Source organism: Maniola hyperantus, chromosome 26, assembly GCF_902806685.2.
Source record: "Maniola hyperantus chromosome 26, iAphHyp1.2, whole genome shotgun sequence".
NCBI lineage: Eukaryota > Metazoa > Arthropoda > Insecta > Lepidoptera > Nymphalidae > Maniola > Maniola hyperantus.
Genome location: NC_048561.1, coordinates 4,508,684 through 4,535,961, shown reverse-complemented (window position 1 = coordinate 4,535,961; position 27,278 = coordinate 4,508,684). Strand labels below are relative to the sequence as shown.

General features: G+C 48.0%; 13 protein-coding genes across 13 annotated transcripts; all 13 read left to right on the top strand.

Annotated features, from left to right (window-relative positions):
* The first annotated feature begins 371 nt into the window (after nucleotides 1-371).
* Nucleotides 372-1,410, top strand: LOC117994235 (histone H1-like). The gene has a single exon (XM_034982126.2). It carries the CDS (start codon nucleotides 437-439, stop codon nucleotides 1,175-1,177), a length of 741 nt encoding a protein of 246 aa, XP_034838017.1. The 5' UTR covers nucleotides 372-436; the 3' UTR covers nucleotides 1,178-1,410.
* A 5,243-nt stretch (nucleotides 1,411-6,653) lies between these two features.
* On the top strand, nucleotides 6,654-7,110 carry LOC117994245 (histone H2A). The gene has a single exon (XM_034982136.2). The coding sequence runs from the start codon at nucleotides 6,725-6,727 to the stop codon at nucleotides 7,097-7,099; it is 375 nt and encodes a 124-aa protein (XP_034838027.1). The 5' UTR covers nucleotides 6,654-6,724; the 3' UTR covers nucleotides 7,100-7,110.
* Nucleotides 7,111-7,782: 672 nt separating this feature from the next.
* Nucleotides 7,783-8,314, top strand: LOC117994247 (histone H2B). The gene has a single exon (XM_034982139.2). It carries the CDS (start codon nucleotides 7,857-7,859, stop codon nucleotides 8,229-8,231), a length of 375 nt encoding a protein of 124 aa, XP_034838030.1. The 5' UTR covers nucleotides 7,783-7,856; the 3' UTR covers nucleotides 8,232-8,314.
* A 681-nt stretch (nucleotides 8,315-8,995) lies between these two features.
* Nucleotides 8,996-9,548, top strand: LOC117994109 (histone H3). The gene has a single exon (XM_034981988.2). It carries the CDS (start codon nucleotides 9,049-9,051, stop codon nucleotides 9,457-9,459), a length of 411 nt encoding a protein of 136 aa, XP_034837879.1. The 5' UTR covers nucleotides 8,996-9,048; the 3' UTR covers nucleotides 9,460-9,548.
* A 5,807-nt stretch (nucleotides 9,549-15,355) lies between these two features.
* LOC117994240 (histone H2A) lies at nucleotides 15,356-15,812 on the top strand. The gene has a single exon (XM_034982131.2). The coding sequence runs from the start codon at nucleotides 15,427-15,429 to the stop codon at nucleotides 15,799-15,801; it is 375 nt and encodes a 124-aa protein (XP_034838022.1). The 5' UTR covers nucleotides 15,356-15,426; the 3' UTR covers nucleotides 15,802-15,812.
* A 670-nt stretch (nucleotides 15,813-16,482) lies between these two features.
* LOC117994246 (histone H2B) lies at nucleotides 16,483-17,014 on the top strand. The gene has a single exon (XM_034982137.2). It carries the CDS (start codon nucleotides 16,557-16,559, stop codon nucleotides 16,929-16,931), a length of 375 nt encoding a protein of 124 aa, XP_034838028.1. The 5' UTR covers nucleotides 16,483-16,556; the 3' UTR covers nucleotides 16,932-17,014.
* Nucleotides 17,015-17,747: 733 nt separating this feature from the next.
* On the top strand, nucleotides 17,748-18,253 carry LOC117994238 (histone H3). Its single transcript, XM_034982128.1, has one exon. It carries the CDS (start codon nucleotides 17,754-17,756, stop codon nucleotides 18,162-18,164), a length of 411 nt encoding a protein of 136 aa, XP_034838019.1. The 5' UTR covers nucleotides 17,748-17,753; the 3' UTR covers nucleotides 18,165-18,253.
* A 690-nt stretch (nucleotides 18,254-18,943) lies between these two features.
* LOC138404222 (histone H4) lies at nucleotides 18,944-19,479 on the top strand. Its single transcript, XM_069507625.1, has one exon. The coding sequence runs from the start codon at nucleotides 19,010-19,012 to the stop codon at nucleotides 19,319-19,321; it is 312 nt and encodes a 103-aa protein (XP_069363726.1). The 5' UTR covers nucleotides 18,944-19,009; the 3' UTR covers nucleotides 19,322-19,479.
* A 1,112-nt stretch (nucleotides 19,480-20,591) lies between these two features.
* LOC117994234 (histone H1-like) lies at nucleotides 20,592-21,630 on the top strand. Its single transcript, XM_034982125.2, has one exon. It carries the CDS (start codon nucleotides 20,657-20,659, stop codon nucleotides 21,395-21,397), a length of 741 nt encoding a protein of 246 aa, XP_034838016.1. The 5' UTR covers nucleotides 20,592-20,656; the 3' UTR covers nucleotides 21,398-21,630.
* Nucleotides 21,631-23,114: 1,484 nt separating this feature from the next.
* Nucleotides 23,115-23,572, top strand: LOC117994243 (histone H2A). Its single transcript, XM_034982134.2, has one exon. It carries the CDS (start codon nucleotides 23,186-23,188, stop codon nucleotides 23,558-23,560), a length of 375 nt encoding a protein of 124 aa, XP_034838025.1. The 5' UTR covers nucleotides 23,115-23,185; the 3' UTR covers nucleotides 23,561-23,572.
* Nucleotides 23,573-24,241: 669 nt separating this feature from the next.
* Nucleotides 24,242-24,768, top strand: LOC117994250 (histone H2B). Its single transcript, XM_034982142.2, has one exon. The coding sequence runs from the start codon at nucleotides 24,316-24,318 to the stop codon at nucleotides 24,688-24,690; it is 375 nt and encodes a 124-aa protein (XP_034838033.1). The 5' UTR covers nucleotides 24,242-24,315; the 3' UTR covers nucleotides 24,691-24,768.
* Nucleotides 24,769-25,445: 677 nt separating this feature from the next.
* Nucleotides 25,446-26,012, top strand: LOC138404158 (histone H3). Its single transcript, XM_069507410.1, has one exon. The coding sequence runs from the start codon at nucleotides 25,513-25,515 to the stop codon at nucleotides 25,921-25,923; it is 411 nt and encodes a 136-aa protein (XP_069363511.1). The 5' UTR covers nucleotides 25,446-25,512; the 3' UTR covers nucleotides 25,924-26,012.
* A 690-nt stretch (nucleotides 26,013-26,702) lies between these two features.
* On the top strand, nucleotides 26,703-27,238 carry LOC138404223 (histone H4). The gene has a single exon (XM_069507626.1). It carries the CDS (start codon nucleotides 26,769-26,771, stop codon nucleotides 27,078-27,080), a length of 312 nt encoding a protein of 103 aa, XP_069363727.1. The 5' UTR covers nucleotides 26,703-26,768; the 3' UTR covers nucleotides 27,081-27,238.
* The last annotated feature ends 40 nt before the right edge of the window (nucleotides 27,239-27,278 follow it).

Below are 27,278 nucleotides of genomic sequence, written 5' to 3'. Positions count from 1 at the left end.
CTCAGCTTTTAATTTGGTAAGATATACAATGATGTAAGCATTGTTTTATAGAGAAAAATCGCTTTTAAACGGGACCCGAGGTACGCGACTAGCGGTGTACCGAAATTAAACATCGATCACTCCGTTCACAAAGAGGCGACGTGCGATTAAATTATACCACGACACGGACAGGCTCATGATAAAACGACACGATCGTAACAAATGATGGAAAACTTAAATGGGAATATATAATTTTGTTTTAATCTGATGCATGCTAGTGAAAAGTTGTAAGTATTCGTACGGGAAAATGTCTAGCGACATCGCGGTTCTCCTTACGGTATAGCCACGAGCCTTACTACCGACAGCGACCTCATGCGGCGTATCTATGTCTGTATAGTGCAGTGCACTATTGTTCTCAGTGTTTTGTGTCGTGGCACGTGCATCATCAAACAATAAAATGTCAGACTCCGCAGTCGCATCCGAAGCACCCGCCCCGGCGACACCCGCGAAGAAGCCCAAGGCCTCCGCGGGCGCCGGCGGCGCCGCCGCCAAGAAGCCGAAGGCGAAGCCCACCCACCCGAAGACGTCCGAGATGGTGAACAGCGCCATCAAGGAGCTCAAGGAGAGGAGCGGCTCCTCGCTGCAGGCCATCAAGAAGTACATCGCCGCCCAGTACAAGGTAGACGCTGAGAAGATGGCGCCTTTCATCAGGAAGTACCTGAAGAGCGCCGTCGAGTCCGGCGCGCTGATCCAGACCAAGGGCAAGGGTGCGTCGGGCTCGTTCAAGCTCGAGTCGAAGTCGTCCGCGTCCAAGAAGCCCGCCGGCGGCGGCAAGGGCGCCGCCGCGTCCGCCGCCTCCGCCAGGGCCAAGAAGGCCGCCTCCACCGCGGCCGCGGCCGGCGCCAGGGGTGGCAAGAAGGCCGCCTCCGCCGCCGCGGCGGCCGCCTCGTCCCCGTCGAGGGCGAAGACCGCCGCCGCGACCGCCAGGGACAAGAAGGCCGCCGCGGCCAAGAGGAAGAAGCCCGCCGCGAAGAAGACGTCCGTCGCCGCCGCGTCCCCGGCCAAGGCCAAGGGCGCCGCCTCCAAGGCGAAGAAGACTGCCAAACCGCCCACGAAGAAACCGAAAGCGCCGAAACCGAAGAAGGCCGCGCCCAAGACTAAACCCGCCGCCAAGAAGGCCGCCGCTGCAAAAAAGTAAGCTCATCAGCTCTACTTGCTCTGCCGCCTTCGGCCATCGTCGAACTGCTCGCTATTCGCCGTCCGTGTTGAAGCCAGCCAGCCAGCGCAAGCGGCTCCGTGCTGCGGCGGACGACGGACGTTCCGGCGATGAAGCGCGCGTTCAAGAGTTCTGCGTGCGGCTTTACAACCGCAACAATAAAAAGCCCTTTTCAGGGCTAACACACATTTCCTATACCTACCAAATATACTAGCCATTAGTTCGTTTTATTACACCTACAACATTCTTTTGAGGTTGAAAAACGAATATTTCATACATCAAAAAAAAATGAAGCCCGACTATTTTAAAATTACTATTTTAAAATTTAGTCATATTTATTTTTTAAATGCCTAAAAAAAACGCTCGCTTTTGTGAAAATGCCTAAAAAAAAAAACGCTCGCTTCGCTCGCGTTTGTGAATGCCTACAAAAAAAAAAACGCTCGCTTCGCTCGCGTTTGTGAATGCCTAACAAAAAAAAAACGCTCGCTTCGCTCGCGTTTGTAAAAATGCCAAAAAAAAAAAAACGCTCGCTTCGCTCGCGTTTGTGAATGCCAAAAAAAAAAAAACGCTCGCTTCGCTCGCGTTTGTGAATGCCTAACAAAAAAAAAACGCTCGCTTCGCTCGCGTTTGAGAATGCCTAAAAAAAAAAATGCCTAACAAAAAAAATGCCTAACAAAAAAAAAAACGCTCGCTTCGCTCGCGTTTGTGAATGCCTAACAAAAAGAAATTAAAGCTCGCTTCGCCTACTCTACGCTAAAAAGGCACGTTTTACAACTGTATATAATATACAAGTACCAGTTATTTTATATTATACTATTTCTATGGTCATGGTAGTTAACTTAGGTAGGTACCTGTTAACACCTTTAAAAGCTCAATATGTTACTACCTACCCTAGGTATATTCTATACATAATAATAATTACATAGGTACCAATCATACCATTAAATAAGCTATATAAGATATATAGGTACCTACCTACCTATCTATCTTATATAGCTTATTTAATTATTTAGTTTACTACAATAATTACCTACGGTCTATATTAATTACTTACTAATTTATTTTATTAGTAAGTACTTCATAAATAATTAGGTAATTATAAAAGCTGAAAGTTTCTCTGCCCATTGTCCCCAACACCGACACCGACACCGACCGGGAGGAACGTTTGTTTGCTTGGATCATGGTCATAAGTACCATAGCACTACCACTACCTACCACTAACACTAACACTGATTGACGATTATTCTTCTTCTTTCATCTCATTCACAGTTCACACACACACGGTCTATTAGACTAAAATATTGTATACATAGGTACCTACAATACACACTATATATACTCTATCTACTAGGCCTATGTACTACTACGCTCAGCTCGTTCACGTCGCACGTCGCACATCACGGCCAGCCGACGAACCCGATCCCGACTCCCGCTCCGTCCGTCCGTCTTATCGTATTTTCTTTTGACATTGAAAAAAAAACAAAAAAAATAAAATAATAACATTTTCGTAGAATTTTTCAATGCGACGTTGTCGCTTCGCTGTCCCTTCTCTACATGCAACGTCGCATTTTCAAAAAAACAAACAAACTTGATGCAAACGTGCCCGTGGTGGCTCGTCGCTATCCCCACCTTACTAAGGAGCGCGGTTTTACTATATAAATGCGGCTCGACGCGATGGTTTTTCAGGATGGGGCAGTGCCACCGTTGTCAATTATACGGCCACTCCGCCAAAAATTGCTTCGCCCACCCTAGGTGCGTTAAGTGCCTAGGGGATCATGGGACTTCCGACTGCCCCAGGACGCAGAAGACTGAGGAACCCCCCAGCTGCGTGCTCTGCAGGACACAGGGACACACCGCGAATTATCGCGGTTGCCCGAAAGCCCCTAAAGAGCAGAAGCGAAGGGGTAAATTAGCCGACCGCAAACCTGCAGCAACTCCAAAGCCCGCTCAGAAATTTATCCCAGCGCCAGCTCCGGCATCCAACGCGTGGGAAAAACCTCTCCCCAGGGCTAACCCCCCGGCGCCCATTCCTCCCCAAGCACCCTCAGCCAAGCCAGCCAAAACGGCCCCGGTCATGGCCACTACGCCTAAATTAATACAATTCAATCCAGGCCAAGCACCCTATTCCTCCGCAGCGGCTAACGCAGCGGACAATCTCAAACTGATTGAGAATGTCCTTGCCTCCATCGACATAGAGGAGATGGAGATCTTCGCAAGGACCTTTAGAAAGGATCCTAAAGCAGCGATCACCCAACACTTGGGTTTACTCATTTCTATTAATAATTTAAAAGCGACCTATAATGGCTAATACGACCCTAGGTAGATTAAAACCCCATTCCCTATCTATCGCTTTTTACAACGCGAACGGCCTTAGTGATCAAATTGATGAGGTCCGCGAGTTTGTGTGCGCTCATCAAATTGACATTCTTCTAGTACAAGAGACATTCTTGAAACCTAGTAAGAAAAATCCTAAAATCGCAAACTTCAACATAATTAGAAATGACAGATCCACTGCTATGGGTGGCACTGCCATATACTACAGAAGGGCTTTACACTGCACTCCTCTCGATCCTCCGAATATGACCAATACCGAAGCTTCGATATGTCAGGTGAGTGTGACTGGCCATCCGTCTATCACACTAGCATCCGTCTATCTCTCTCCCATGAAAGATCTGCTAGAAAGTGACATCCGTGCACTCCTCTCATTAGGAGACTCCGTCATCTTGGCCGGAGATTTTAACGCCAAGGATTCAAGTTGGAATTGCCGCTCCCCGAACTCACGAGGCCTTCAGCTTCAAAGACTGGCCCGCCGCCCTGATCTTAACTTCATAGTTATAGCCCCGGACACACCGACTCGCTATCCAAGTAACGACAGACGAACCGACAGACCGGACATACTAGACATAGCACTTCTGAAGAACATTGCCCTTCAGGTAAGTCCTTTGGAGGTGCTGTCTGAGCTCTGCTCAGATCACCGGCCCATACTGATGAGGCTGGGACCATCGCCCAATGCGGCCCCCCCGATCAAAACAATCATAGATTTTAAAAAACTAGCAGACCAGCTCAAGTCTATTGACTCAGAGCATATATCCCAAATTCCTGAAATTATAGGTAGCCTCGATGAAGCGCATGCAGCCTCGCTGCACCTTACCAATCATATCCGCGATGCTCTCAGCGCCTGCTCCCGTCAGATGCCGGACGGTTTCACCCGTCGACAGTTGCCGGACGACGCCAGACAGCTGATCACTATCAAGAATGCCAAACGTAGGGCCCACGACGCATGGCCGAATGCCGACAACCGGAGGGAACTCTGGAGAGCCCAGAGGGAGGTTAAGGCTCGCCTTGCCGAACTCCGCGAAGAGCAATGGGACAGGAGGTTGAGTGAGCTCACGCCATCGCATGTAGCCTACTACAGCCTGGCGAGGGCTCTCAAAGCCGACCCTGTCTCGGCGACTCCTCCGCTTTTACGTCCCAACAATCCACCCGCCTTTGATGACGCCGATAAGGCTGAATGTTTGGCTGACAGTTTAGAATCCCAATGCACCCCGAGCACCATCTCGCTAGATAATTCCCATATAAAGCTGGTTGAAGTAGAACTAGCAGACCTTTTCTCCGCCGCACCAGACGGTGATCCTATCAGTCCAACTACCAGCGGCGAAGTTCGCCAAATAATAAAAGAGCTACACGCTAAAAAAGCCCCCGGCCCCGACACTATCAATAATAAGACTCTCAAACTACTCCCCGATGTTCTAATCAACCTCCTAGTGGTTATATTCAACACTCTTATGGCAGGATGCTCCTTCCCCGACCGGTGGAAAGAAGCTACTGTCATAGGAATCCCCAAGCCAGGTAAACCTAAGAACCTCCCCACTAGCTACCGCCCCATTAGTCTGCTCAACACTCTTGGCAAGGTGTATGAGAAAATTATCCTTATCCGGCTCAGGTCCTTTGTAGAGGAGAACAATCTCCTTAACGACGAGCAATTCGCCTTCCGAACTGGACACTCATGTGTCCACCAAGTGCACCGCCTCACGGAGCACATCCTTCTCGGGTTCAACCGATTTAAAACTAAAGGTATTTCAACGGGAGCCTTATTCTTCGACGTAGCCAAAGCTTTTGACAAGGTATGGCACGCCGGCTTGATTTACAAGCTATTCCAACTGAACGTGCCCAAAAGACTTGTATGGTTAATACGAGACTTTCTCACGAATCGAACTTTCCGTTATCGACTGGATGGGACTCTATCCTCTCCAAGACCCCTCCGAGCTGGAGTCCCCCAGGGCTCCCTGCTCTCACCCCTTTTGTATGCGTTATACACCAGGGACATCCCCAGATCTCCGTACGTTCACATAGCCCAGTTCGCGGACGACACCGCACTATACTGCTCCCACTTAAATTACAACATAGTAATAACTCGACTCCAAAAGGCGGTCAATGAACTGGGTCACTGGTTCCGTCGATGGAGAATCGAGGTAAACCCGGACAAGAGCGCAGCAGTGCTCTTTAATAAGTCTAAAACTAGACTTTACTCACTTCGTCAAAAAGAAATCTCACTCTACGACCGTCCAATTCCCTGGCATTCGAAAGCCAAATACTTGGGTGTAACATTCGATAGTAAGATGACTTTTGCAGCACACATCCGTAGAGTCCGAAATAGTGCAACGATTGTGCTCAATCGCCTCTACCCTATGATTTGTGCCAAAAGTAAAATGTCTATTCGACATAAAGTCACGCTATATAAGACGTGCATCCGGCCAATAATGTCTTATGCTTGTATCGCATTTGCTCACCGGCCGCCCTCCTTTCTCAAACCCCTCCAAATCCTACAAAACAAGTTCATGCGTATGGCCACGGGCTCTCCGTGGTTTGTGCGCAATGTGGATCTCCACAGAGACCTCCAACTCCCGACCATAGCGTACTACTTCAAACAGCTCTCAAAAAATTATTTTGAGAAAGCTATTAGGCACCCCAACCCATTAGTAGTCGGGGCCGCGACGTACACACCCGACAGAAATGATCCTCCCGATAAAAGACGCCCTAAGCATGTCCTTAACGATCCCGACGACCAGATAATGACCGACAATGCCCCCTTTTTCGAAGGGTTACACAAAACAAAGTTACAGCGTCTTCGCCGGCGAAGACGAGGTCCCCGATTCCTGACGTCACCCGGTCGTGGCCATGTGTCACGCCCCCGGGGACCCACTGACCAAAACATCAGATTAACAGCTCCTCCCATCCCAACGTTACCCTAAGCCGTGGTCCGAGCCTCGCAGGAGGCGCCCTTAGGATGGCGTTGCCCCCCGATCACTCTGAATTGTTCTTCGAGCTCTAGGGCTCACCCCCAGGCGGAGCTTCGCGCTCGCCAACCCCCCCGGTGACGCTGTAGCGGCCAGTAGGGCCTACGCAGCATAGTCAATCCGAAACAACAACACGATGGTTTTTTAAAGAGTTCACCGCTCCGCTCGCACGCGTGTACACAACGTACACGTACATTTGTGATTTAGATTGTTTTTAAACTTCTCAACAACAATGTCCGGGCGTGGCAAAGGCGGCAAAGTTAAGGGAAAGGTCAAGTCTCGCTCGAACCGTGCCGGTCTACAGTTTCCCGTCGGACGTATTCACCGGCTGCTGAGGAAGGGCAACTACGCTGAACGCGTCGGTGCCGGCGCGCCCGTTTACCTCGCGGCCGTGATGGAGTACCTGGCCGCTGAAGTTCTCGAGTTGGCCGGCAACGCGGCGCGCGACAACAAGAAGACCAGGATCATACCCAGGCATCTCCAGCTGGCCATCCGCAACGACGAGGAACTGAACAAGCTCCTCTCTGGCGTGACTATCGCACAGGGTGGCGTGTTGCCGAACATCCAAGCTGTCCTGTTGCCCAAGAAGACCGAGAAGAAGGCTTAAACACCTACACCTTGGTGCCCATCTATCTACATTGATTACTCAATATTATTTCTATCAAGAAATGAACAAAAGGCCCTTTTCAGGGCCACAAAACTGTTCCAATATTAATAATGATATCAACGATACAACACAATATCTTTATAACGTAGGTATATCTACCTAATAAGATATTATACAACAACAACATAGTAGACGGTAACTAACTAACTACCTACCTATAGGTCCGCGACAGGTTGAGATGGCAATCGGGGTATGATGCGGGGGGGGGGGGGAGGGGTTCCCTTCCCGACTGCCATCGCGACCTGTCGCGTACCACACCTACCTAATTTTTAAAGTAAATTTAGAAAGTCGAAAAGGGTGAAACCCAGATGCGTTACATACGTACGTACATACATACATACATACATACATACATACATTTTTTTTTTTTTATTTTTTTTAAATAATTTGGGGTATAATTATTATTATTTTATCACCAGCGAGCGGAGAGGGGGCAGGGGTCCTCGAAATTACGCCGCACTCCCCCCCCCCCCCCCTCCATCCCCCTCACGCGGAACAATTAAAATCGTTCGACGATTGGTCGAATCGGACCAAGCCGCTCGCCGCAGTCGCTACTCTGCCGCGCTGAGAAACTAACAAAACTCGATAGACCCGCCGGTAGCCGATCACACTTCTGTAGCGTCTCATCGGTACAGCGGTCGCGTTACCTATTCAGTGTCTGTTTGTAATAGTGCTCGCAGAACGTACTTAGTACAATATGCCACCCAAGACTAGCGGTAAGGCAGCCAAGAAATCCGGCAAGGCCCAGAAGAATATCTCCAAGTCTGACAAGAAAAAGAAGAAGCACAAGAGGAAGGAGAGCTACGCTATTTACATCTACAAGGTGCTCAAGCAGGTCCACCCCGACACCGGTATCTCCAGTAAGGCTATGTCGATCATGAACTCGTTCGTGAACGACATATTTGAGCGCATCGCCGCCGAGGCCTCCCGTCTCGCCCACTACAACAAGAGATCGACGATCACCTCCAGGGAGGTGCAGACCTCTGTGAGACTACTGCTGCCGGGAGAGCTGGCCAAGCACGCGGTCAGTGAAGGCACAAAGGCCGTCACCAAGTACACCAGCTCGAAGTAAGCTAGCCCTTCGCGTCTTCTCTTCCTCGTTAGAAGTGAACGAGATATATGTAAACAAAAGGCCCTTTTCAGGGCCACAAAATGATTCCTACTTCAAACCTGCATAGGTACTTACCTACCTACTTTTATTGACTACTAAAATGTTAATTAATAATAATGTTAGAAACACAGTCCTGTCTACCCTATCTATAATAGGTACCTATTCTCGGCGCTTCCTTCGCTAATCACCTAGCTGGAATTACGCTTTAACAATTAAATAGGTACCTCCTACCTACTACTTGAATACATTACAACTTAAAAATTAATCAGGTAGGTACCTACCGGAAATACAATTATACCTATATGCCTACTCTTATTTGCCGCGTTGGCTTCGGCTGATCATCCGAGAATGCGTGCGGTTTCGGTTTTTTTTTTTTTTTTTTTTTTTCCTTCGATCCGTTGATGTTGTTTGTTTGTAATAATAATAGTAATAATAATAATAATAATGGCAACTATGACAAAATATCTAATACCTACATATTTACCCACCTACCTACCTACCTACCCATTATTATTATTATTATTATTTTTTAAGTACCTAATACCGGACAACACAACAATAAATTTATATAATAAGCGAATCTCTTTCAATCATGTGTCTGTGTCGCGCGCGCACTGCCTGCCCGCTTCCCCTCTCGCCCCTTTCCTCCCCGCGTCATTCGTATATAAGATTCAGAGCCCGGCGGGGAAATTTTTATAAATTAACAGTGTCAGTTGCGACTGGACGCGCGCACGATAAAAGTTATTTTTTTTTTTTCACTCTCTTTTAGTAGAATAATATGGCTCGTACGAAGCAGACCGCTCGTAAGTCCACCGGTGGTAAGGCGCCTCGCAAGCAGCTGGCCACCAAGGCTGCACGCAAGAGCGCTCCCGCCACCGGCGGCGTGAAGAAGCCTCATCGCTACAGACCTGGAACTGTGGCGCTTCGTGAGATCCGTCGCTACCAGAAGAGCACCGAACTCCTGATCCGCAAGCTTCCGTTCCAGCGGCTGGTGCGCGAGATAGCTCAGGACTTCAAGACCGACCTCCGCTTCCAGAGCTCCGCCGTGATGGCCCTGCAGGAGGCCAGCGAGGCGTATCTGGTCGGACTATTCGAAGACACCAACCTCTGCGCCATCCACGCTAAGCGAGTTACCATCATGCCAAAGGACATTCAGCTGGCGCGCAGGATCAGGGGCGAACGCGCCTAAATGTGCGAGCGTCGTCGGGTGCTCACTTACCTAATCATATGTAGTAGGTACCCTACCTGATTCGTAGCAATGCAAAAGGCCCTTTTCAGGGCCACAAAACTTTCATATTAGATAACTACCACCTAGGGCTACTTTACTTCTCTCTCGTATTCTATTCTACCTACCCTGCACGTACATGAGGTGCTCGGTGTTAACACAGTTGCTCTACCTGCTCGTGTTGGCGGTTTTGTTGATCACCTATTAAAATACCCTATGCAGTAGTTAGGTATCGACCTACCTACCTACATCATAAGACGTTAATTAATTACGTACCTACTAGGTACCTATTTTATTATAGATACTTACACCTACACGCCGACTGTAATGAATTAAAAAAAAAAAAAAAAAAAAAAAAATATTATGACGTCTTTGACCTGCACATATTGAATAATATATATATATATTATATATGTCCGTTTGTAACGCAACTTAACTCACGGCTCGGCAACCGATTTTGATAAATTGATAGGTATGTCACATGAAATCCTAATTATTTAACTTTTTTTTTTTTTTTTTTTTTTTTTTTATTTTTTCCAAAATAATCCCTTCGTTAATAGATAGCTAATTTTGTCAATATTATTAAATCATACACCAACAAACACACCCTCCTCCCCACCCCTCCCCTCCCCTCCCCCCCCGCGTCTCTCGACGTCGCGTCCCAGTCCCACCAAGCAAGTTGTTGTGTGTGTCTCTTTCTTTCTCGCGCGTACCTATAAATACTATAAATACGGACGACCAGGCCGGATATCTGGGGATATCTGGGAAACGTCTAACGCGTGCAGACGTCGCTTCCAGACGCAGATCTTATCGCACGATACGATCAGTACGGCGCGCGTTCGACGTATTAGCCTCCGTTTGTGTGCAGTGGTGTTCGATCCGAGCGGTTTCGGAGAGCGTATTCGACTGTGTGACGTAGTGACGGTGCTTCGGTGTTGGGTATAGGTTTAAGCTTTGTGTTATTTCTAGTTGGTGAAGTTCTGGAGTCCGGTTTTAAACAGTAAGTACACTAGAATAAGACGAAGGCTGTGAACAGCCTAACGTAGGGCATTTTCACACCCCCGTCACCCAAGGACGGGGTCAAGTGTAGGGCTACATACAGTAGGCACTCATCTCCCTGCTTCGGCAGGGAGGTAACAAGTATTACCGGGGTCGAGATGGCCCCCGAACAACCCACCCATTCAAAGCCGGGGCCCAGCCAGGCCCCGGACGTCCCGCAGACAATCTACAAAGATGTAGACATGACTGCGCTGTTAGCCGACTTGGCTAAAAGCAACCCCGATTATCTGGATAAATTCAAGATCGACGCCAAGCGGAGGCCCGAGCGCTTCGGCCCCCCGCCGGCATCCCCCCCCACGGCTATGGAGGACGACTCTACGTCTCCTCCTGTCAAGCCAATTCCGATTGTGCAGCCTCACTCTGAGGCATCCCCGGCCTCCTCCGAAATGGAGGATTTCACAACTGTGAAATCCAAGGGCCAGAAGCGCAAGCTGAAGGCTACAAAGTCACACGCAAATCCACCTAAAAAGGTGGGCATTGCACCCCCCTCGGACTCAAAGTCCCAGCCCGCCACCTCTCAGGATACCCCCGAGGAGGAGCTGGATGACTCCCCTATGGAGGAACCGCCGAGGGAAAAAGTCCCTCCCCTGTACATCCGGGACAAGCTGAGCTGGCAGCGCGTCCTGCCTAAGCTAGACGAACAGGGCATATCGTTTACGAGTGCCCGCTCGACCGCGGTGGGCATTAGGGTACAATGCCCCTCATCAGGCGACCACCGCCTCCTCACTAAAATGCTTCGACAGGAAAGCATAGGATTTCACACCTACGCCCTCCCTGACGAACGCGTCCTACGCGTCGTCATCCGAGGCCTCCCCCGTGAGCTCGACACAGAGCTCATTAAAGCCGACCTCCTTTCCCAGGAGCTACCAGTTCTGGAGGTGCACAGAATGTACCACTCCAGAACCAAAGTTCCTTACGAGATGGTGCTAGTCACACTAGAACTCTCCCCTGCGGGGAAGAGAATCAATAATATTAGCTCAGTGTGTCGGCTGTCAGGCCTAAAAATTGAGCCCCCCCATAATCGAGGCAGGATGGGGCAGTGCCACCGTTGTCAATTATACGGCCACTCCGCCAAAAATTGCTTCGCCCACCCTAGGTGCGTTAAGTGCCTAGGGGATCATGGGACTTCCGACTGCCCCAGGACGCAAAAGACTGAGGAACCCCCCAGCTGCGTGCTCTGCAGGACACAGGGACACACCGCGAATTATCGCGGTTGCCCGAAAGCCCCTAAAGAGCAGAAGCGAAGGGGTAAATTAGCCGACCGCAAACCTGCAGCAACTCCAAAGCCCGCTCAGAAATTTATCCCAGCGCCAGCTCCGGCATCCAACGCGTGGGAAAAACCTCTCCCCAGGGCTAACCCCCCGGCGCCCATTCCTCCCCAAGCACCCTCAGCCAAGCCAGCCAAAACGGCCCCGGTCATGGCCACTACGCCTAAATTAATACAATTCAATCCAGGCCAAGCACCCTATTCCTCCGCAGCGGCTAACGCAGCGGACAATCTCAAACTGATTGAGAATGTCCTTGCCTCCATCGACATAGAGGAGATGGAGATCTTCGCAAGGACCTTTAGAAAGGATCCTAAAGCAGCGATCACCCAACACTTGGGTTTACTCATTTCTATTAATAATTTAAAAGCGACCTATAATGGCTAATACGACCCTAGGTAGATTAAAACCCCATTCCCTATCTATCGCTTTTTACAACGCGAACGGCCTTAGTGATCAAATTGATGAGGTCCGCGAGTTTGTGTGCGCTCATCAAATTGACATTCTTCTAGTACAAGAGACATTCTTGAAACCTAGTAAGAAAAATCCTAAAATCGCAAACTTCAACATAATTAGAAATGACAGATCCACTGCTATGGGTGGCACTGCCATATACTACAGAAGGGCTTTACACTGCACTCCTCTCGATCCTCCGAATATGACCAATACCGAAGCTTCGATATGTCAGGTGAGTGTGACTGGCCATCCGTCTATCACACTAGCATCCGTCTATCTCTCTCCCATGAAAGATCTGCTAGAAAGTGACATCCGTGCACTCCTCTCATTAGGAGACTCCGTCATCTTGGCCGGAGATTTTAACGCCAAGGATTCAAGTTGGAATTGCCGCTCCCCGAACTCACGAGGCCTTCAGCTTCAAAGACTGGCCCGCCGCCCTGATCTTAACTTCATAGTTATAGCCCCGGACACACCGACTCGCTATCCAAGTAACGACAGACGAACCGACAGACCGGACATACTAGACATAGCACTTCTGAAGAACATTGCCCTTCAGGTAAGTCCTTTGGAGGTGCTGTCTGAGCTCTGCTCAGATCACCGGCCCATACTGATGAGGCTGGGACCATCGCCCAATGCGGCCCCCCCGATCAAAACAATCATAGATTTTAAAAAACTAGCAGACCAGCTCAAGTCTATTGACTCAGAGCATATATCCCAAATTCCTGAAATTATAGGTAGCCTCGATGAAGCGCATGCAGCCTCGCTGCACCTTACCAATCATATCCGCGATGCTCTCAGCGCCTGCTCCCGTCAGATGCCGGACGGTTTCACCCGTCGACAGTTGCCGGACGACGCCAGACAGCTGATCACTATCAAGAATGCCAAACGTAGGGCCCACGACGCATGGCCGAATGCCGACAACCGGAGGGAACTCTGGAGAGCCCAGAGGGAGGTTAAGGCTCGCCTTGCCGAACTCCGCGAAGAGCAATGGGACAGGAGGTTGAGTGAGCTCACGCCATCGCATGTAGCCTACTACAGCCTGGCGAGGGCTCTCAAAGCCGACCCTGTCTCGGCGACTCCTCCGCTTTTACGTCCCAACAATCCACCCGCCTTTGATGACGCCGATAAGGCTGAATGTTTGGCTGACAGTTTAGAATCCCAATGCACCCCGAGCACCATCTCGCTAGATAATTCCCATATAAAGCTGGTTGAAGTAGAACTAGCAGACCTTTTCTCCGCCGCACCAGACGGTGATCCTATCAGTCCAACTACCAGCGGCGAAGTTCGCCAAATAATAAAAGAGCTACACGCTAAAAAAGCCCCCGGCCCCGACACTATCAATAATAAGACTCTCAAACTACTCCCCGATGTTCTAATCAACCTCCTAGTGGTTATATTCAACACTCTTATGGCAGGATGCTCCTTCCCCGACCGGTGGAAAGAAGCTACTGTCATAGGAATCCCCAAGCCAGGTAAACCTAAGAACCTCCCCACTAGCTACCGCCCCATTAGTCTGCTCAACACTCTTGGCAAGGTGTATGAGAAAATTATCCTTATCCGGCTCAGGTCCTTTGTAGAGGAGAACAATCTCCTTAACGACGAGCAATTCGCCTTCCGAACTGGACACTCATGTGTCCACCAAGTGCACCGCCTCACGGAGCACATCCTTCTCGGGTTCAACCGATTTAAAACTAAAGGTATCTCAACGGGAGCCTTATTCTTCGACGTAGCCAAAGCTTTTGACAAGGTATGGCACGCCGGCTTGATTTACAAGCTATTCCAACTGAACGTGCCCAAAAGACTTGTATGGTTAATACGAGACTTTCTCACGAATCGAACTTTCCGTTATCGACTGGATGGGACTCTATCCTCTCCAAGACCCCTCCGAGCTGGAGTCCCCCAGGGCTCCCTGCTCTCACCCCTTTTGTATGCGTTATACACCAGGGACATCCCCAGATCTCCGTACGTTCACATAGCCCAGTTCGCGGACGACACCGCACTATACTGCTCCCACTTAAATTACAACATAGTAATAACTCGACTCCAAAAGGCGGTCAATGAACTGGGTCACTGGTTCCGTCGATGGAGAATCGAGGTAAACCCGGACAAGAGCGCAGCAGTGCTCTTTAATAAGTCTAAAACTAGACTTTACTCACTTCGTCAAAAAGAAATCTCACTCTACGACCGTCCAATTCCCTGGCATTCGAAAGCCAAATACTTGGGTGTAACATTCGATAGTAAGATGACTTTTGCAGCACACATCCGTAGAGTCCGAAATAGTGCAACGATTGTGCTCAATCGCCTCTACCCTATGATTTGTGCCAAAAGTAAAATGTCTATTCGACATAAAGTCACGCTATATAAGACGTGCATCCGGCCAATAATGTCTTATGCTTGTATCGCATTTGCTCACCGGCCGCCCTCCTTTCTCAAACCCCTCCAAATCCTACAAAACAAGTTCATGCGTATGGCCACGGGCTCTCCGTGGTTTGTGCGCAATGTGGATCTCCACAGAGACCTCCAACTCCCGACCATAGCGTACTACTTCAAACAGCTCTCAAAAAATTATTTTGAGAAAGCTATTAGGCACCCCAACCCATTAGTAGTCGGGGCCGCGACGTACACACCCGACAGAAATGATCCTCCCGATAAAAGACGCCCTAAGCATGTCCTTAACGATCCCGACGACCAGATAATGACCGACAATGCCCCCTTTTCGAAGGGTTACACAAAACAAAGTTACAGCGTCTTCGCCGGCGAAGACGAGGTCCCCGATTCCTGACGTCACCCGGTCGTGGCCATGTGTCACGCCCCCGGGGACCCACTGACCAAAACATCAGATTAACAGCTCCTCCCATCCCAACGTTACCCTAAGCCGTGGTCCGAGCCTCGCAGGAGGCGCCCTTAGGATGGCGTTGCCCCCCGATCACTCTGAATTGTTCTTCGAGCTCTAGGGCTCACCCCCAGGCGGAGCTTCGCGCTCGCCAACCCCCCCGGTGACGCTGTAGCGGCCAGTAGGGCCTACGCAGCATAGTCAATCCGAAACAACAACACGATGGTTTTTTAAAGAGTTCACCGCTCCGCTCGCACGCGTGTACACAACGTACACGTACATTTGTGATTTAGATTGTTTTTAAACTTCTCAACAACAATGTCCGGGCGTGGCAAAGGCGGCAAAGTTAAGGGAAAGGTCAAGTCTCGCTCGAACCGTGCCGGTCTACAGTTTCCCGTCGGACGTATTCACCGGCTGCTGAGGAAGGGCAACTACGCTGAACGCGTCGGTGCCGGCGCGCCCGTTTACCTCGCGGCCGTGATGGAGTACCTGGCCGCTGAAGTTCTCGAGTTGGCCGGCAACGCGGCGCGCGACAACAAGAAGACCAGGATCATACCCAGGCATCTCCAGCTGGCCATCCGCAACGACGAGGAACTGAACAAGCTCCTCTCTGGCGTGACTATCGCACAGGGTGGCGTGTTGCCGAACATCCAAGCTGTCCTGTTGCCCAAGAAGACCGAGAAGAAGGCTTAAACACCTACACCTTGGTGCCCATCTATCTACATTGATTACTCAATATTATTTCTATCAAGAAATGAACAAAAGGCCCTTTTCAGGGCCACAAAACTGTTCCAATATTAATAATGATATCAACGATACAACACAATATCTTTATAACGTAGGTATATCTACCTAATAAGATATTATACAACAACAACATAGTAGACGGTAACTAACTAACTACCTACCTATAGGTCCGCGACAGGTTGAGATGGCAATCGGGGTATGATGCGGGGGGGGGGGAGGGGTTCCCTTCCCGACTGCCATCGCGACCTGTCGCGTACCACACCTACCTAATTTTTAAAGTAAATTTAGAAAGTCGAAAAGGGTGAAACCCAGATGCGTTACATACGTACGTACATACATACATACATACATACATACATACATTTTTTTTTTTTTATTTTTTTTAAATAATTTGGGGTATAATTATTATTATTTTATCACCAGCGAGCGGAGAGGGGGCAGGGGTCCTCGAAATTACGCCGCACCCCCCCCCCCCCCCCCTCCATCCCCCTCACGCGGAACAATTAAAATCGTTCGACGATTGGTCGAATCGGACCAAGCCGCTCGCCGCAGTCGCTACTCTGCCGCGCTGAGAAACTAACAAAACTCGATAGACCCGCCGGTAGCCGATCACACTTCTGTAGCGTCTCATCGGTACAGCGGTCGCGTTACCTATTCAGTGTCTGTTTGTAATAGTGCTCGCAGAACGTACTTAGTACAATATGCCACCCAAGACTAGCGGTAAGGCAGCCAAGAAATCCGGCAAGGCCCAGAAGAATATCTCCAAGTCTGACAAGAAAAAGAAGAAGCACAAGAGGAAGGAGAGCTACGCTATTTACATCTACAAGGTGCTCAAGCAGGTCCACCCCGACACCGGTATCTCCAGTAAGGCTATGTCGATCATGAACTCGTTCGTGAACGACATATTTGAGCGCATCGCCGCCGAGGCCTCCCGTCTCGCCCACTACAACAAGAGATCGACGATCACCTCCAGGGAGGTGCAGACCTCTGTGAGACTACTGCTGCCGGGAGAGCTGGCCAAGCACGCGGTCAGTGAAGGCACAAAGGCCGTCACCAAGTACACCAGCTCGAAGTAAGCTAGCCCTTCGCGTCTTCTCTTCCTCGTTAGAAGTGAACGAGATATATGTAAACAAAAGGCCCTTTTCAGGGCCACAAAATGATTCCTACTTCAAACCTGCATAGGTACTTACCTACCTACTTTTATTGACTACTAAAATGTTAATTAATAATAATGTTAGAAACACAGTCCTGTCTACCCTATCTATAATAGGTACCTATTCTCGGCGCTTCCTTCGCTAATCACCTAGCTGGAATTACGCTTTAACAATTAAATAGGTACCTCCTACCTACTACTTGAATACATTACAACTTAAAAATTAATCAGGTAGGTACCTACCGGAAATACAATTATACCTATATGCCTACTCTTATTTGCCGCGTTGGCTTCGGCTGATCATCCGAGAATGCGTGCGGTTTCGGTTTTTTTTTTTTTTTTTTTTTTTTCCTTCGATCCGTTGATGTTGTTTGTTTGTAATAATAATAGTAATAATAATAATAATAATGGCAACTATGACAAAATATCTAATACCTACATATTTACCCACCTACCTACCTACCTACCTACCCATTATTATTATTATTATTATTTTTTAAGTACCTAATACCGGACAACACAACAATAAATTTATATAATAAGCGAATCTCTTTCAATCATGTGTCTGTGTCGCGCGCGCACTGCCTGCCCGCTTCCCCTCTCGCCCCTTTCCTCCCCGCGTCATTCGTATATAAGATTCAGAGCCCGGCGGGGAAATTTTTATAAATTAACAGTGTCAGTTGCGACTGGACGCGCGCACGATAAAAGTTTTTTTTTTTTTTTCACTCTCTTTTAGTAGAATAATATGGCTCGTACGAAGCAGACCGCTCGTAAGTCCACCGGTGGTAAGGCGCCTCGCAAGCAGCTGGCCACCAAGGCTGCACGCAAGAGCGCTCCCGCCACCGGCGGCGTGAAGAAGCCTCATCGCTACAGACCTGGAACTGTGGCGCTTCGTGAGATCCGTCGCTACCAGAAGAGCACCGAACTCCTGATCCGCAAGCTTCCGTTCCAGCGGCTGGTGCGCGAGATAGCTCAGGACTTCAAGACCGACCTCCGCTTCCAGAGCTCCGCCGTGATGGCCCTGCAGGAGGCCAGCGAGGCGTATCTGGTCGGACTATTCGAAGACACCAACCTCTGCGCCATCCACGCTAAGCGAGTTACCATCATGCCAAAGGACATTCAGCTGGCGCGCAGGATCAGGGGCGAACGCGCCTAAATGTGCGAGCGTCGTCGGGTGCTCACTTACCTAATCATATGTAGTAGGTACCCTACCTGATTCGTAGCAATGCAAAAGGCCCTTTTCAGGGCCACAAAACTTTCATATTAGATAACTACCACCTAGGGCTACTTTACTTCTCTCTCGTATTCTATTCTACCTACCCTGCACGTACATGAGGTGCTCGGTGTTAACACAGTTGCTCTACCTGCTCGTGTTGGCGGTTTTGTTGATCACCTATTAAAATACCCTATGCAGTAGTTAGGTATCGACCTACCTACCTACATCATAAGACGTTAATTAATTACGTACCTACTAGGTACCTATTTTATTATAGATACTTACACCTACACGCCGACTGTAATGAATTAAAAAAAAAAAAAAAATATTATGACGTCTTTGACCTGCACATATTGAATAATATATATATATATTATATATGTCCGTTTGTAACGCAACTTAACTCACGGCTCGGCAACCGATTTTGATAAATTGATAGGTATGTCACATGAAATCCTAATTATTTAATTTGTATTTTTTTTTTTTTTTTTTTTTTTTCCAAAATAATCCCTTCGTTAATAGATAGCTAATTTTGTCAATATTATTAAATCATACACCAACAAACACACCCTCCTCCCCACCCCTCCCCTCCCCTCCCCCCCGCGTCTCTCGACGTCGCGTCCCAGTCCCACCAAGCAAGTTGTTGTGTGTGTCTCTTTCTTTCTCGCGCGTACCTATAAATACTATAAATACGGACGACCAGGATATGTTCACAGAGTGATCTGCGAGCAGCGCGCGCTGAGTACAGTTTTTGGGAATTTCGAAGAGATACAAAATATCAGAGGATGACCGGACGCGGTAAAGGCGGCAAGGGATTGGGGAAAGGTGGTGCCAAGCGTCACAGGAAAGTGCTGCGTGACAACATCCAAGGTATCACGAAGCCGGCCATCCGTCGTCTGGCACGCAGAGGTGGTGTGAAACGTATATCCGGTCTGATATACGAGGAGACCCGCGGCGTGTTGAAAGTGTTCCTGGAGAACGTGATCCGCGACGCCGTCACATACACTGAGCACGCCAAGAGGAAGACCGTCACCGCCATGGACGTCGTTTACGCTCTGAAACGTCAGGGTCGCACCCTGTACGGCTTCGGAGGTTAATGACTCCTCTCTCTTAATTCGTATTCCAATTAATACGATAAAAAAGGCCCTTTTCAGGGCCGCATATATTTCTATTGTTTTATTACCAATCTATTTATGCATCGACTCATTTAAATATTTTTACACACTTACACTTACGCACACCTAATGCAGTGTCGAATCAGATAGGTTATCCATTGCAAGTGATATGAAAATAATAATGAATTGCTGGTGTACCAGGTAGGTACCTACCTGTACTTTATTTTTTTACAACGAATTTGAACGAACTATCATAGGTACCGACAGTGATACATAATAATTGAAAATTAAAATACTACTTAAGTTTAAAACACGATGTGTTATCGTTTTTGATACCTACGTCCTATGAAATACAATAGAGGTGATAATTTCTACCTACAGTGAGTGACCAGCTCTACTACTCTTGGCGCACATTTTAATATTGTGTCCCCATACCTAATCCAACGATTTTCTAATTCTAAATTACACGTAGAACCTACTTAAACTTATAAAGTATCAAGTAATTAATATTGTATAATGGAATTATAATAAAAAATATAAATAGTGCCCGGTGTAGAGAATGTATATTATGTGGCTGGCTGGCGGCCGGCCGCGCCTCCTCAGCGCCGCAAGTGAGCACTCGTGTTGGCGTCAATTTATCCATTATCCGTCTTTTCACGATTATTTGTACATGAATGAGAACATAAAATGAATACAATTATATTTTTCTATCATATCGGTATACCTCTATCGAAATAATCAGACAGTCAGCGGGAGACAACAATTATTCGTACACGCCGAGAGATCGAGTAGTGTTTTACGAGGCTCCACTTCGATCTGGCTAAATTACATCTACGTCAGACTCAGTATTGATATGAGTGGTCGTATGAATAGAGTAGAATCTCAGCTTTTAATTTGGTAAGATATACAATGATGTAAGCATTGTTTTATAGAGAAAAATCGCTTTTAAACGGGACCCGAGGTACGCGACTAGCGGTGTACCGAAATTAAACATCGATCACTCCGTTCACAAAGAGGCGACGTGCGATTAAATTATACCACGACACGGACAGGCTCATGATAAAACGACACGATCGTAACAAATGATGGAAAACTTAAATGGGAATATATAATTTTGTTTTAATCTGATGCATGCTAGTGAAAAGTTGTAAGTATTCGTACGGGAAAATGTCTAGCGACATCGCGGTTCTCCTTACGGTATAGCCACGAGCCTTACTACCGACAGCGACCTCATGCGGCGTATCTATGTCTGTATAGTGCAGTGCACTATTGTTCTCAGTGTTTTGTGTCGTGGCACGTGCATCATCAAACAATAAAATGTCAGACTCCGCAGTCGCATCCGAAGCACCCGCCCCGGCGACACCCGCGAAGAAGCCCAAGGCCTCCGCGGGCGCCGGCGGCGCCGCCGCCAAGAAGCCGAAGGCGAAGCCCACCCACCCGAAGACGTCCGAGATGGTGAACAGCGCCATCAAGGAGCTCAAGGAGAGGAGCGGCTCCTCGCTGCAGGCCATCAAGAAGTACATCGCCGCCCAGTACAAGGTAGACGCTGAGAAGATGGCGCCTTTCATCAGGAAGTACCTGAAGAGCGCCGTCGAGTCCGGCGCGCTGATCCAGACCAAGGGCAAGGGTGCGTCGGGCTCGTTCAAGCTCGAGTCGAAGTCGTCCGCGTCCAAGAAGCCCGCCGGCGGCGGCAAGGGCGCCGCCGCGTCCGCCGCCTCCGCCAGGGCCAAGAAGGCCGCCTCCACCGCGGCCGCGGCCGGCGCCAGGGGTGGCAAGAAGGCCGCCTCCGCCGCCGCGGCGGCCGCCTCGTCCCCGTCGAGGGCGAAGACCGCCGCCGCGACCGCCAGGGACAAGAAGGCCGCCGCGGCCAAGAGGAAGAAGCCCGCCGCGAAGAAGACGTCCGTCGCCGCCGCGTCCCCGGCCAAGGCCAAGGGCGCCGCCTCCAAGGCGAAGAAGACTGCCAAACCGCCCACGAAGAAACCGAAAGCGCCGAAACCGAAGAAGGCCGCGCCCAAGACTAAACCCGCCGCCAAGAAGGCCGCCGCTGCAAAAAAGTAAGCTCATCAGCTCTACTTGCTCTGCCGCCTTCGGCCATCGTCGAACTGCTCGCTATTCGCCGTCCGTGTTGAAGCCAGCCAGCCAGCGCAAGCGGCTCCGTGCTGCGGCGGACGACGGACGTTCCGGCGATGAAGCGCGCGTTCAAGAGTTCTGCGTGCGGCTTTACAACCGCAACAATAAAAAGCCCTTTTCAGGGCTAACACACATTTCCTATACCTACCAAATATACTAGCCATTAGTTCGTTTTATTACACCTACAACATTCTTTTGAGGTTGAAAAACGAATATTTCATACATCAAAAAAAAATGAAGCCCGACTATTTTAAAATTACTATTTTAAAATTTAGTCATATTTATTTTTTAAATGCCTAAAAAAAACGCTCGCTTTTGTGAAAATGCCTAAAAAAAAAAACGCTCGCTTCGCTCGCGTTTGTGAATGCCTACAAAAAAAAAAACGCTCGCTTCGCTCGCGTTTGTGAATGCCTAACAAAAAAAAAACGCTCGCTTCGCTCGCGTTTGTAAAAATGCCAAAAAAAAAAAAACGCTCGCTTCGCTCGCGTTTGTGAATGCCTACAAAAAAAAAACGCTCGCTTCGCTCGCGTTTGTGAATGCCTAACAAAAAAAAAACGCTCGCTTCGCTCGCGTTTGAGAATGCCTAAAAAAAAAAATGCCTAACAAAAAAAATGCCTAACAAAAAAAAAAACGCTCGCTTCGCTCGCGTTTGTGAATGCCTAACAAAAAGAAATTAAAGCTCGCTTCGCCTACTCTACGCTAAAAAGGCACGTTTTACAACTGTATATAATATACAAGTACCAGTTATTTTATATTATACTATTTCTATGGTCATGGTAGTTAACTTAGGTAGGTACCTGTTAACACCTTTAAAAGCTCAATATGTTACTACCTACCCTAGGTATATTCTATACATAATAATAATTACATAGGTACCAATCATACCATTAAATAAGCTATATAAGATATATAGGTACCTACCTACCTATCTATCTTATATAGCTTATTTAATTATTTAGTTTACTACAATAATTACCTACGGTCTATATTAATTACTTACTAATTTATTTTATTAGTAAGTACTTCATAAATAATTAGGTAATTATAAAAGCTGAAAGTTTCTCTGCCCATTGTCCCCAACACCGACACCGACACCGACCGGGAGGAACGTTTGTTTGCTTGGATCATGGTCATAAGTACCATAGCACTACCACTACCTACCACTAACACTAACACTGATTGACGATTATTCTTCTTCTTTCATCTCATTCACAGTTCACACACACACGGTCTATTAGACTAAAATATTGTATACATAGGTACCTACAATACACACTATATATACTCTATCTACTAGGCCTATGTACTACTACGCTCAGCTCGTTCACGTCGCACGTCGCACATCACGGCCAGCCGACGAACCCGATCCCGACTCCCGCTCCGTCCGTCCGTCTTATCGTATTTTCTTTTGACATTGAAAAAAAAACAAAAAAAATAAAATAATAACATTTTCGTAGAATTTTTCAATGCGACGTTGTCGCTTCGCTGTCCCTTCTCTACATGCAACGTCGCATTTTCAAAAAAACAAACAAACTTGATGCAAACGTGCCCGTGGTGGCTCGTCGCTATCCCCACCTTACTAAGGAGCGCGGTTTTACTATATAAATGCGGCTCGACGCGATGGTTTTTTAAAGAGTTCACCGCTCCGCTCGCACGCGTGTACACAACGTACACGTACATTTGTGATTTAGATTGTTTTTAAACTTCTCAACAACAATGTCCGGGCGTGGCAAAGGCGGCAAAGTTAAGGGAAAGGTCAAGTCTCGCTCGAACCGTGCCGGTCTACAGTTTCCCGTCGGACGTATTCACCGGCTGCTGAGGAAGGGCAACTACGCTGAACGCGTCGGTGCCGGCGCGCCCGTTTACCTCGCGGCCGTGATGGAGTACCTGGCCGCTGAAGTTCTCGAGTTGGCCGGCAACGCGGCGCGCGACAACAAGAAGACCAGGATCATACCCAGGCATCTCCAGCTGGCCATCCGCAACGACGAGGAACTGAACAAGCTCCTCTCTGGCGTGACTATCGCACAGGGTGGCGTGTTGCCGAACATCCAAGCTGTCCTGTTGCCCAAGAAGACCGAGAAGAAGGCTTAAACACCTACACCTTGGTGCCCATCTATCTACATTGATTACTCAATATTATTTCTATCAAGAAATGAACAAAAGGCCCTTTTCAGGGCCACAAAACTGTTCCAATATTAATAATGATATCAACGATACAACACAATATCTTTATAACGTAGGTATATCTACCTAATAAGATATTATACAACAACAACATAGTAGACGGTAACTAACTAACTACCTACCTATAGGTCCGCGACAGGTTGAGATGGCAATCGGGGTATGATGCGGGGGGGGGGGAGGGGTTCCCTTCCCGACTGCCATCGCGACCTGTCGCGTACCACACCTACCTAATTTTTAAAGTAAATTTAGAAAGTCGAAAAGGGTGAAACCCAGATGCGTTACATACGTACGTACATACATACATACATACATACATACATACATTTTTTTTTTTTTATTTTTTTTAAATAATTTGGGGTATAATTATTATTATTTTATCACCAGCGAGCGGAGAGGGGGCAGGGGTCCTCGAAATTACGCCGCACCCCCCCCCCCCCCCCCTCCATCCCCCTCACGCGGAACAATTAAAATCGTTCGACGATTGGTCGAATCGGACCAAGCCGCTCGCCGCAGTCGCTACTCTGCCGCGCTGAGAAACTAACAAAACTCGATAGACCCGCCGGTAGCCGATCACACTTCTGTAGCGTCTCATCGGTACAGCGGTCGCGTTACCTATTCAGTGTCTGTTTGTAATAGTGCTCGCAGAACGTACTTAGTACAATATGCCACCCAAGACTAGCGGTAAGGCAGCCAAGAAATCCGGCAAGGCCCAGAAGAATATCTCCAAGTCTGACAAGAAAAAGAAGAAGCACAAGAGGAAGGAGAGCTACGCTATTTACATCTACAAGGTGCTCAAGCAGGTCCACCCCGACACCGGTATCTCCAGTAAGGCTATGTCGATCATGAACTCGTTCGTGAACGACATATTTGAGCGCATCGCCGCCGAGGCCTCCCGTCTCGCCCACTACAACAAGAGATCGACGATCACCTCCAGGGAGGTGCAGACCTCTGTGAGACTACTGCTGCCGGGAGAGCTGGCCAAGCACGCGGTCAGTGAAGGCACAAAGGCCGTCACCAAGTACACCAGCTCGAAGTAAGCTAGCCCTTCGCGTCTTCTCTTCCTCGTTAGAAGTGAACGAGATATATGTAAACAAAAGGCCCTTTTCAGGGCCACAAAATGATTCCTACTTCAAACCTGCATAGGTACTTACCTACCTACTTTTATTGACTACTAAAATGTTAATTAATAATAATGTTAGAAACACAGTCCTGTCTACCCTATCTATAATAGGTACCTATTCTCGGCGCTTCCTTCGCTAATCACCTAGCTGGAATTACGCTTTAACAATTAAATAGGTACCTCCTACCTACTACTTGAATACATTACAACTTAAAAATTAATCAGGTAGGTACCTACCGGAAATACAATTATACCTATATGCCTACTCTTATTTGCCGCGTTGGCTTCGGCTGATCATCCGAGAATGCGTGCGGTTTCGGTTTTTTTTTTTTTTTTTTTTTTTCCTTCGATCCGTTGATGTTGTTTGTTTGTAATAATAATAGTAATAATAATAATAATAATGGCAACTATGACAAAATATCTAATACCTACATATTTACCCACCTACCTACCTACCTACCTACCCATTATTATTATTATTATTATTTTTTAAGTACCTAATACCGGACAACACAACAATAAATTTATATAATAAGCGAATCTCTTTCAATCATGTGTCTGTGTCGCGCGCGCACTGCCTGCCCGCTTCCCCTCTCGCCCCTTTCCTCCCCGCGTCATTCGTATATAAGATTCAGAGCCCGGCGGGGAAATTTTTATAAATTAACAGTGTCAGTTGCGACTGGACGCGCGCACGATAAAAGTTTTTTTTTTTTTTTTCACTCTCTTTTAGTAGAATAATATGGCTCGTACGAAGCAGACCGCTCGTAAGTCCACCGGTGGTAAGGCGCCTCGCAAGCAGCTGGCCACCAAGGCTGCACGCAAGAGCGCTCCCGCCACCGGCGGCGTGAAGAAGCCTCATCGCTACAGACCTGGAACTGTGGCGCTTCGTGAGATCCGTCGCTACCAGAAGAGCACCGAACTCCTGATCCGCAAGCTTCCGTTCCAGCGGCTGGTGCGCGAGATAGCTCAGGACTTCAAGACCGACCTCCGCTTCCAGAGCTCCGCCGTGATGGCCCTGCAGGAGGCCAGCGAGGCGTATCTGGTCGGACTATTCGAAGACACCAACCTCTGCGCCATCCACGCTAAGCGAGTTACCATCATGCCAAAGGACATTCAGCTGGCGCGCAGGATCAGGGGCGAACGCGCCTAAATGTGCGAGCGTCGTCGGGTGCTCACTTACCTAATCATATGTAGTAGGTACCCTACCTGATTCGTAGCAATGCAAAAGGCCCTTTTCAGGGCCACAAAACTTTCATATTAGATAACTACCACCTAGGGCTACTTTACTTCTCTCTCGTATTCTATTCTACCTACCCTGCACGTACATGAGGTGCTCGGTGTTAACACAGTTGCTCTACCTGCTCGTGTTGGCGGTTTTGTTGATCACCTATTAAAATACCCTATGCAGTAGTTAGGTATCGACCTACCTACCTACATCATAAGACGTTAATTAATTACGTACCTACTAGGTACCTATTTTATTATAGATACTTACACCTACACGCCGACTGTAATGAATTAAAAAAAAAAAAAAAATATTATGACGTCTTTGACCTGCACATATTGAATAATATATATATATATATTATATATGTCCGTTTGTAACGCAACTTAACTCACGGCTCGGCAACCGATTTTGATAAATTGATAGGTATGTCACATGAAATCCTAATTATTTAATTTGTATTTTTTTTTTTTTTTTTTTTTTCCAAAATAATCCCTTCGTTAATAGATAGCTAATTTTGTCAATATTATTAAATCATACACCAACAAACACCCCCTCCTCCCCACCCCTCCCCTCCCCTCCCCCCCGCGTCTCTCGACGTCGCGTCCCAGTCCCACCAAGCAAGTTGTTGTGTGTGTCTCTTTCTTTCTCGCGCGTACCTATAAATACTATAAATACGGACGACCAGGATATGTTCACAGAGTGATCTGCGAGCAGCGCGCGCTGAGTACAGTTTTTGGGAATTTCGAAGAGATACAAAATATCAGAGGATGACCGGACGCGGTAAAGGCGGCAAGGGATTGGGGAAAGGTGGTGCCAAGCGTCACAGGAAAGTGCTGCGTGACAACATCCAAGGTATCACGAAGCCGGCCATCCGTCGTCTGGCACGCAGAGGTGGTGTGAAACGTATATCCGGTCTGATATACGAGGAGACCCGCGGCGTGTTGAAAGTGTTCCTGGAGAACGTGATCCGCGACGCCGTCACATACACTGAGCACGCCAAGAGGAAGACCGTCACCGCCATGGACGTCGTTTACGCTCTGAAACGTCAGGGTCGCACCCTGTACGGCTTCGGAGGTTAATGACTCCTCTCTCTTAATTCGTATTCCAATTAATACGATAAAAAAGGCCCTTTTCAGGGCCGCATATATTTCTATTGTTTTATTACCAATCTATTTATGCATCGACTCATTTAAATATTTTTACACACTTACACTTACGCACACCTAATGCAGTGTCGAATCAGATAGGTTATCCATTGCAAGTGATATGAAAATAAT